General features: G+C 35.8%; 1 protein-coding gene across 1 annotated transcript; it reads right to left on the reverse strand.

Moving 5' to 3' along the window:
• Positions 1–9467: 9467 nt before the first annotated feature.
• Positions 9468–11398, reverse strand: FSCB (fibrous sheath CABYR binding protein). The gene is given in 4 exon segments (XM_059915684.1): positions 9468–10324; positions 10327–10790; positions 10792–11155; positions 11158–11398. Coding segments are annotated over 4 exon segments (1926 nt in total).
• Positions 11399–11621: the final 223 nt, after the last annotated feature.

Below are 11621 nucleotides of genomic sequence, written 5' to 3' on the forward strand. Positions count from 1 at the left end.
CCTCAACACAGATTGACTTGGGAAAAAAAGAGAGAGAGAGAGAGAAGACACCAGTTATCAGTATTTATTGGTATAGGTACCAATAATTATACCATACTTAGAGAAAGAATATCATTACAGATTCTATGAACATAAAAAAAGATAAAAAGAAATGTTATAATGGATAACACAAATAACTCTACATCTGTTAAAGAAACAGAATTTTTAAGTAAAACTTTCCCACAGGGGTTTTCCTCAGCAAAAGTCCAAATTAGGGTCTGGACCAAGATGGTGACATAGGAAGTTCCTGAATTTTTCTCTTCCCATAGATGCAAGAATTATACACCTACACATAGAGCAACTTGCTCTGAGAGAAATTCAGAAACTAGCTGAGTGATGCCTACACAACAGGTTAATGAGAAAATACTAAAAACAAATAGTAAAGTCTGAGATACACTCTTGCCATAAATCCTATCCCCATTTATGATGCCATACAATTAGGAGAGAATCTCCAACTCCCAGCCTCTTCCTGAGGAGTGAAGTGTTTGGATCATACATCAAGTGCTCCAATTTTTAAGGCTGCCACCAGAGGGTGGACTAGCTCTGAAAGCCAAAAAGCTTTGTATTCATGAGTTCCAGAGACCTATAGCAAAAAAAAAATAAGCAATTTTTAATCATATGATCATCTCAAAAGATGCAGAAAAAGCATTTGACAAAATCAACATCCTTTCATGGTAAAAACTCTCAGCAAATTGGGTATAGAAGAAACATACTTCATCATAATAAAGGCCATATATGGCAAGTCCAAAGCTAACATCATATTTAAAAATAAAAAACTGAAACTTTTCATATAACATCACGAAAAAGACAGGGATACCCACTCTCACCACTTTTATTCAACATTCTTGAAGTCCTAGCCAGAGTAGTCAGACAAGAGAAATAAATAAAAGGCATCCAATTGAAATGAAAGAAGTAAAATTGTCTGTTTGTAAATGACATGATATTTTACATAGAAAACCCTGCAGACTCCACCAAAAAACTGTTAGAATAAATAGACCCAGTAGAGTTGCAGGGTACAAAATGAACATACAAAAATCAGTTGAATTTCTACACACTAACAACAAACTACTGGAAACAAAAATTAAGAAAACAATCCCATCTACAATATCATCCAAAAAAGTAAAATATTCAGGAATAAATTAATCATAGAGATGAAAGACCTGTAAACTGAAAACTATAAGACATTGATGAAAGAAATTAAAGAAGACATAAATAAATGGAAAGATATTCCATGTTCATGAAGGGGGAAAATTAATATTGTTAAAAAATTCTTACTACCCAAAACCATCTATAGATTTAATACAATCCCTATCAAAATTGCAATGGCATTTTTCACAGAAATAGAAAAAACAATCCTAAAATTCATATGGAACCACAGAAGACCATGAATAGCCAAAACAACCTTAAGAAAGGAGAACAAACATGGAAGCATCACACTTCCTAATTTCAAACTATACTACAAAGCTATAGTAATCAAAACAGTATGTTATTGGCATTAAAACAAACACACAGATCAATGGAATAAAGAGCCCAGAAATAAACCAATGCATATATGGTTAAGTAATTTTCAATAAAGGTACCAAGAATACACAATGAGGAAATGATAGTCTTTTCAATAAAGTGTTGGGAAAATTGTATACTCACACACAAAATGATGAAACTAGACCCTTATCTTACAACATATGCAAAAATTAACTCAAAATAAAGACTTGAACATAAGACCAGAAACCATAAAACTCCTAGACAAAAAGAGGTTAAGCTCCTTGGCAATGGTCTTGGCAATGATTTTTTGAATTTGACAGCAAAAACAAAAATAAACGAGTGGGACTACATCAAATTAAAAGCTCCTGCACAGCAAAAGAAACCATCAACAAAATGAAAAGGCAACCTGTGGAATGGGAGAAAATATTTGCAAAGCACATATCTTATGACAAGTTAATATCCAAAATATACAAGGAACTCAAATAACTCAATAGCAAAAAGCCTAATAACCCAATTAAAATGGACAAAGGTCCTAAATAGTTTTTTTTTATAGAAGACATACAAATGGCCAAAAGGTACATGAAAACGTGCTCAACATCACTAATCATCAGGGAATGCACATTAAAACCACAATGAGATATCACCTCATACATGTTAGAATGTTTATTATCAAAAAGGCAAGTAATAACAAATGCTGGAAAGGATGTGAAAAGAAAACCCTTTTACACTGTTGGGAGCATAGACTGGTACAGTCATTATGAAAATTGTATGGAAGTTCTTCAAGAAATTAAAAATAGAACTACCATATGATCCAGCAATCCTGCTTCTGGGTACATATCCAAAGGAAACAAAATTATTATCTTGAGGAAATATCTATATTCCCATGTTCATTGCAGCATTTTTCACAGTAGCCAGAAACAACCTAAATATCCATTAATGAATGAATGGATAAAGAAGATGTGATATATATGTATAATGTACATTAATGAATGAATGGATAAAGAAGATGTGATATATACACACACACACACACACACACACACACACACACACACACACACAATGAAATATTATTCAGCCTTCAAAAAGAAGGACATTCTGCCATTTTTAACAACATGGCCGTACCTGAGGTCATTATGCTAAGTGGAATAAGTCAGACACAAAAGACAGGTATTTTATGATATCACTGATATGTAGAATCTACAAATTCATAATAACAGAGAGTGGAATGGCGATTGCTAGGGGTTAGGGGGGTAGAAGAAATGGGAGATGTTGGTTAAAGAGTAAAACTTTCAGTTATAAGATGAATAAGTTCTGGAGATCTAATGGACAAAATGTTGAGTATAGTTAACAATACTGCAAAATATACTTGAAATTCCTAAGAGAGTAGATCTTAAATTGTCTCACCACCCAAAAAAAAAATTATAATTATGTGAGATAGATGTATTAACTAACCTTATTGTTGCAATTATTTCACAAAATGACATGTATCAAATTAGCACATTGTACACATTAAACTTATACAATGTTATATGACAATTATATCTCAATAAATCTGGAGGGAAAAAAGCAAATAAAAAACTGTTTTAAGAAAAGAAGTCACAGTAAAAAAACTAAAATAAACATTTTTAAACTCTTCTAATTTAGAAAAAGAAGTGTTACTGGATTTTAAGTATTTCAGAAAACACAAAATAAAAAGATCTTAGAGGTTGGAAACAAGATAGTGGAGTAGAAGGACTTGAGCTTGCCTCCTCTCACGAAAACACCAAAATCACAACTAACTGCTGAACAACTGTCAACGAAAAAGACTGGAACCTACCAAAAAATATATTCTACATCCAAAGACAAAGAAGCCACAATGAGACAGTAGGAGGGTCGCATCCACGATGCAATCATATCCTATACCCACCAGATGAGCAACCCACAAACAGGAAGATAATTATATCACAGAGTTTCTTCCACAGGAAGGAGAGTTCTGAGCCCCACATCAGGCTCCCCAGTCTATGGGGTCTGGAATCAGGAGGATGAGACCCCAGAGTATTTGGCTTTGAAGGCCAGCGGGGTTTGACTGCAGGAACTCCACAGGACTGGGGGAAAGAGAAACTCCACCCCTGGAGGGTGCACACAAGATCTCATGCACAGTGGGACCCAGGCAAAAAGCAGTGACTACATAGGACCCTGGGCCAGACTTACCTGCTGGTCTTGGATGGTCTCCTGGTGAGGTACAGGCCAGCTGTGGCTCACTGTGAGGACAAAGACACTGGTGGCGGACATACTGGGGAGTACTCATTGGCATGAGCTCTCCCAGAGGCCGTCATTTTGACACCAAGACCTGGCCCCCACCCAATATACTGTAGGCTCCAGTGCTAGGACTCCTCAGGACAAACAACCAACAGGGCAGGAACACAGCCCCACCTATCAGCAAACAGGCAGCCTAAAGTCTTCCTGAGGCCAGAGCCACCTGGTCAATGGATAAAGCAGACATGGTACATATATACAATAGAATATTACTCAGCCATAAAAAAGAATGAAATAATGTCACTTGCAGCAACATGGATGGACTAGATTATCATACTAAATGAAGTCAGACAGAGAAAGACAAATATCATATGATATCACTTATACATGGAATCTAAAAAAAAGATACAAATGAACTTACTTAAAAAACAGAAACAGACTCACAGACTTAGAAAACAAACTTATGGTTACCAAAGCGGAAAGGGGGAGGGATAAATTAGAAGTTAGAGATTAACATATACATGCTACAATATATAAAATAATCAACAAGTACCTACTGTATAGCACAGGGAACTCTACTCAATACTCTGTAGTAATGTATATGGGAAAAGAATCTGAAAAAAGAATAAATATATGTATATGTATAACTGAATCTCTTTGCTGTACACCTGAAACTAGCACAACATTGTAAATCAACTCTACTCCAATATGAAATAAAAATTTTTTAAAAAGGAAAAAAAAGTATATTAAGAGAGGATCATAACTGATTCTGTCTCCATGTCCTCATATTACAAGTACAGAGACTGAAAATTCAAGAGACCACCTGGCTGGTAAACATTTCATGGATTCAGCAAATATACCAGACATTATGCTGGAAACTGAAAAAACATTTAGTTAACAGGACAGACATAATCTCTAATACAGTGGCAGTGTCCAGCTGGACCAAGGAAACTTTGCATCTCAGTCAACATCCTCAACAACAAATTTCAATTCTTCCTGAATGTATTCACACTTCCCATGGTACAGTGAATCTGATGTTGTGACAGGCAAATCAGGTACTCTCAGTCGCTGAAATGTTCAGATAATCAGAAATATTCTACAAAGAAAATTAGGCTGTATTGCAGCCTCTTTACTACTTTATCAAGAAAGATATGAGTAAAGAATAGTAGATAAAATATGGAAATGATGGGAAAGCCTTTTTTTTAGCACTTGACAGTAGAAATAGCATCAGTAATTTCAGCTAAGATGGTAATTTCCTAACGTGAGATCTGTTAGGTATTCTAAGTAAATCTGTGGGAGATGAAAATTCTTTTGGAAAAAATAGTGTTACTGCAAAAAAAAAATAATAATAAAATAAAAAGGTCTTGGAAATACCAAAAATCAAACCTTATTTTCAAGCAGTCTAGAATAATGTTTCTCAATCTCAAATCTGGCAAGTATGAAAAAAGTTAGTGCTTATATAAATTTTTATAAAACTATGAGAAACTCACTTAAAAGTGTCACATGCTCTTAGTTATAGATGTAATAAAGAATATGAAAAATCCCACAATTAACGGACATGAAAATGCAACAAGTTTTGGAATTATCAATCTAGAGTTTTCACTGAACACATAAATACAGTAACCAAATTAAACATTTTTAAGAGAATCATCTCAATACTTCAGCACATTGCAACTGAATTGTAGCTAGACAAAACATTTTCCAAAAAGTTGCCATAACCATAGAAACCAAGACAACCTTTAATAACAGACATCTTAAAATAATCCATAATTACTCTTTAAAAATGTTAATAGCTTATACTATAGTAATTTAACTTTATTATAAGTTTCTCTTCATCAAAGTTTAGAGTACAAAAAACATAAGCCAGGCTTCCAAAGGACTCATCACATTCTAAGTTGAAATAAAATTTAAAATAAATAGGAGATTTATCCTGAGGTTGCAAAGATGGTTCAATATTCACAGAACAGTCCATGTAATACACCATATTAACAAGTTGAAGGAAAAATATCATATCATTACCTCAATAGATGCAGAAAGAGCTTCAAACAAAATTCACCATCCATTCATGTTAAAAACTCTCAACAAAGAAGGTATAGAGGGAACATACCTCAATATAATAAAGGCCATATATGACAAGCCCACAGATAACATCATACTCAATGGTGAAAAGCTGAATGCATTTCCTCTAAGATCAGGAACAAAACAAGGATGCTCAATTTCCCCAATTTTACTCAACATAGCATTGGAAGTCCTATCCATAACAATCAGACAAGAAAAAGAAATAGAAGTAATCCAAGTTGGAAAGGAAGAAGTAATACTGTCACTGTTTGCAGATGACATGATACTACACATAGAAAATCCTAAAGATGCCACAAGAAAATTACTAGAGCTCATCAATGAACCTGGTAAAGTGGCAGCATACAAAATTTATATATATAAATCTGCTGCATTTCTGTATACTAACAATGAACTATAAGAAAGATAAATAAAGGAAGCAATTTCATTCACAGTTGCATCAAAAAGAATAAAATACTTAGGAATAAACCTTCCTAAGGAGGTAAAAACCTGGACTTGGTAAACTATAAGACACTGATAAAAATAAATGAAAGATAACACAAACAGATGGAAAGATATACTATGCTCATAAATTGAAAGAATTAATATTGTTAAAATTACCATACTACCCAAGGCAATTTAAAGTTTCAATGCAATCCCCAAGGGCATTTTTCACTGAACTAGAACAAATAATTCTAATATTTATATGGACACACAAAAGACTTCAAATAGCTAAAACAATCTTGAGAAAAAAGAACATAGCTGAAGGAAACATGTTCCCTGATTTCAGACTGTACTACAAAGCTACAGTCATCAAAACAGTATGGTACTGACACAAAAACAGACACATAGATCCTTGGAACAGAATATAGAACCCAGAAATAAACCCACACACTTATGGTCAATTAATCTACTACAAAGGAGGCAAGAATATACAATGGAGAAAAGACAGTCTCTTCAATAAGTGATTTCTGGGAAAACTGAACAGATGCATGTAAAAGAATGAAATTAGAACATTTTCTATCACCACATACAAAAAATAAACTCGAAATGGATTAAAGACCTAAATGTAAGACTGGAAACCATAAAACTCCTAGAAGAAAACAAAGGCAGACCACTCTTTGACATAAGTTGTAGCAATATATTTTTTGGATCTGTCTCCTAAAGCAAAGGGAATAAAAGCAAAAATAAACAAATGGGACCTAATAAAACTTAAAAACTTTTGCATAGCAAAGGAAACCATTGATTAAATGAAAAGACAACTTATTGATTGGGAGAAAATATTTTCAAGTGATATGACCAATAAGGGGTTAATATCCTATATATATAAACAGCTCATACAACTCAACATCAAAAAAACAAACAGCCTGATTGAAAAATGGACAGAAGAACTGAATAGACATTTTTTTTTTAAAGAGGACGTGCAAAGGGCCAACAGGCACATGAAAAGATACTGAACATTGCTAATCAAGGGAAATGCAAATCAAAACCACAATGAGATATCACCTCACACCTGTCAGAATGGCTATCATCAAAAAGAACACAAATAACAAATGTTGGCGAGGATGTGGAGAAACGGGAACAATCATACATTGTTGGTGGGAATGTAAATTGGTGCGGCCACTGTGGAAAACATTTTGAAGGTTTCTTAAGAACTGCAAATAGAGCTACCATATGACCCAGCCATTCCATTCCTGGGTATATGTCTGAAAAAACAAAAACACTAATTCAAAAAGATACATGCACTCCAATTTTCGTAGTAGCAGTATTTATAATTGCCAAGATATGGAAGCAACCTCAATGTCCATCAACAGATGAATGGATAAAGATGTGTTACATACATATAAAATTTTTGCCATTTGCAGCAACATGGATGGACTTGGAGGGTATTATGCTAAATGAAATAAGTCAGAGAAAGACAAAATTGTATGATCACTTGTATGTGGAATCTAAAAAATAAAACAGACTAGTGAATATAACAAAAAAGGAAAACTCACAAATGTTGAGAACACACTATTGGTTACCAGTGGGGAGAAGGAAGTGCAGAGGGACAAGATAAGGGTGGGGGATTAAGACGTACAAACTACTATGGATAAAATAAGCTACAGGGATATGTTGTACAATGCAGGGAATATAGCCAATATTTTATAATAACTATAAATTGACTATAACCTTTAAAAACTGTGAATCAGTATATTGTACATCTGAAACTTATATAATATTGTGCATCAACTATATCTCAATTAAAAATAAAAGAATTTTTAAAAAAATGAACAAACAAAACAAAAACAGAGTTATAGATGCAGAGAACAAACAGGTGGTTGCCAGAGGGGAGGGTATTGGGGGAATGAGAGAAATAGGTGAGGGAGATTAACAGGTACAAACTTCCAGGTATAAAATAAATGAGTCACAGGTATGAAATGCACAGTGTGGGGTATATAGTCAATAATTATGTTATATCTTTGTATGGTAACAGATGGTAACTAGACTTACCGTGGTGATCATTTTATAATGTATAGAAATATTGAATCACTATGTTGTATACCAAGAACTAACATAGTCTTGTAAGTCAGTTATATTTCAAAGCCACCCAAACAAACAAACACACAAACTGATTAGAAACAGAGATCAGATTTCTGGTTACCAGAGGCTGAATGTGGGGTAAGGGGAAACTAGATGAAGAAGATCAAAACTACAAACTTCCAGTTATAAGTACCAGGGACATAAAGTACATGATATAATTAACATTGCTATATATTATTTATGGAAGTTGCTAAGAAAATAAATCCTGAGCTCTCATCACAAGGAAAAAATTTTTTTCTTTTTTTAAATGTTATATCTTTATGAGGTGATGGGCATTCACTAAACTTATTGTGGTAATCATTTCATGATGTATGTAAGTCAGATCCTCATGCTGTACACTTTAAGCTTATACAGTGCTGTATGTCAATTATATCTCAATAAAATTGGAAGGAAAAAAAGCTAAATAGGAATATGCCCTCAAGGCCATCTCAGTATATTTTTCTTTATGATTACACACCTTTTTAAATACTTCATCCATAGTTACCTTCATTGAAATGAAGATTTTTACAAAGAAAATGTGTCCTTATCCAGACAGTGAAATGTAAAATGTTCAAGAAGATTGGAGTGAAAACAGGAAAAAAATGCTTTCCTCGGAAGGAATCAAATGAAAAGAGAATAAGAGATATGATGAATTATAATAAGGAGAAAGAAAACACTCCATGACTTTAGATGTGTGACTGAAACTCAGGGAATTTAAAGTAGATGAGAGAACTGCAGAAAAGAATATGTCTTTTCCACTACAAGCTACATGTAGAGAAAAAAACAAAATGGTTGTAGAGAATATTTTACCCTTGTCAACAGGGTTTAGTGTAGAAAGTATATTTTAATTATTTCAATTATAAACTTACTCCATTTCAAAATAGATATTTTATACACTTTAGATTTGAATAAAAATAGCACAGTAATTTTAAATCACTAGTTGTTATTGCTCATTTTCCAAACTGCAGTCCACATCTTAGGATTTCCTTTCACTCCCCTCTTCACAAAGTTACCTGCAAGCACCTACCCTTTTCTAAAGTATGTACTTCCCAGAGCTGCCTATCTTGATTGCTAGCTTAGTTAAGACCTGACTACAGCTGAGGAGGAGGCCCCTATTCCAGTTCTATATGGATGACACCCTTTATTTTAATAGAAACCTCTTCATTCTTGGTATCAGATGAATCTTCAGGAACTGCATCCCATTCTAAAGGCTCTTCAGATTTTGGCTTATCTTCCAAAACCCCTGATCCTAATTTTACCACCAGGATGTCCGCTGCCTGGGGAGACTGATAAACCATAGACACATTCTCTACCAGAGCTTCATCTGCAGGTGTTTGCTCAGATGGTGGAAGCAGAACTTCAGCAGAGGTTTCTTTTATAGAGATCTGTGTAATAAAGGACGCTTCAGCTAGTGAAGACTGTTTGTCAACAGAGAACATTTCCGAAGTAGTTTCTTCAGTTGATGGAGGCTGAAATTCAGCAGGGGCCTCCTCTGCAGAAGGCCCCTCTGCTGGCAGAGGTTGAAGTTCAGCTGCAGCCTCTTCTGCAAGGGTCTTCTCAGCTGGTGGAGACTGAATTTTGGCGGAGGCCTCTTCTGCAGGGGCCTCCTCTGCTGGTGGAGGCTGAACTTTGGCGGAGGCCTCTTCTGCAGGGGTGTCCTCAGCTGGCAGAGACTGAACTTCTTCTGGGACCTCTTCTGCAGAGGTCTCCTCAGTGGGTGGAGACTGAATGTTGGCAGAGGACTTCTCTGCAGGGGCATTCTCAGCTTGTGCAGACTGAACTTCTTCTGGGGCCTCTTCTGCAGGGGTCTCCTCAGCTGGTAGAGACTGAACTTCTGGGACCTCTTCTGCAGGGGCCTCCTCAGCTGGTAGAGACTGAAGCTCAGCAGAGGCCACCTCAGCTGGAGGAGACTCAACTTCAGCTGGGGCCTCTTCTGCAGGGGACTCCCTGCTGGTGAACTTTGAAGTTCTGGGACCTCTTGTGTAGGAGCGTCTTCAGCTGCTGGAGGCTGAACTTCAGCAGGAAGCTCTTTTAAAAGAGCCTCTTCAGCTGAGGTGGGCTCTACTTTAGCAGGGGCCTCATCTTCAGGAGCCTCTTCTGCTGGGGAAGGCTGTACTTCAACAGAAGCCTCTTCAGATGCCGGAGGCTGAACTTCAGCAGAAACCTCTTCTGCAGTAATCTCCTCAGCTAGTGGGAGTTGCACTTCAGCAGAGATCTCTTCTGCAGCAGGAGGCTGTACTTCAGCTGGAACATCTTTCCCATCCTCTAAAAGTACTGGAGCATCTTTTTTGGTTGGTGGAATAGATAAAGCTCTGTTAATACTTTGCTGCCTAATTCCTTCGTTGTTACTTGTTGTGGGTTGAAATTCAGGATGTTCAAAAACAAAAATCTTTCCTGAGGATTTGCGTTTCTGCACCTTCCTTTGACTTTGAAAAAGCATTACTTGCCCAGCCAATAACCACTATTTCTTATTCACTAAAGTATGTCTGCTCTTCCTTGTCTACTTTTCCTTTTTAAGGAATGTTCATCATTGTCCAGTCTCCAGTACAACTGGTCTGCTGAGATCTGTCTGTTTTAAGTTGAATTGAGTGTCTGCTTGGTGGAATTTCTACTTCCTGAACACTCTCTGGAAATTCAGGGGCTGCTTCTCCAATAGCAGCTGGCTTTTCTTCAGGTACCACTGTTTCACAAACTGACTGGATTTCTTCTTTTTTCTCTTCTGCAATAGTTTCTGTCTGCAGAGATGTATCAGTCATATCATGTACACGTTCCCTCTTGTCCAAGTTTGCTGAAGTTGAGAAGATACTCTATGACATTCATAGTTGAATTTGCTTCCAGGAATATTACCAATACTAAGGGTACTTTTGGGGACAGATGATTGTGGTATAGACAATTGTTTCTTTTTCTCTGTCACTTCAGTCTGCTGGGATTTATCTACCATTGGTTGGCTGGGTCGGCTTCTCTTTCGAATTTCTTGCCTCCCTGCTGAGATACGGTGATCAGATTCATAACTTTCTTCCATTTCTAAGACTGGTAGAATTCAAACTTATCAATCTTCAGTAATTAATCATCAAGAATGACAAATTTACCAGATAGTTAAGCCTTTGCCTTCCTCATTAAGTGTTGTTCTGTTGAGCTACCTCAGAAAAATTAATTCATAAATTATTGCATTCTGTACTACACTCTTGTTGGATCCCACCTCACTTATTAAGCATCTTTCCTGTTTAGTCTCTGGTATGACTAAA

The sequence above is a fragment of the Balaenoptera ricei genome, chromosome 2, assembly GCF_028023285.1.
Source record: "Balaenoptera ricei isolate mBalRic1 chromosome 2, mBalRic1.hap2, whole genome shotgun sequence".
In the NCBI taxonomy this organism is placed as follows: Eukaryota; Metazoa; Chordata; class Mammalia; order Artiodactyla; family Balaenopteridae; genus Balaenoptera; species Balaenoptera ricei.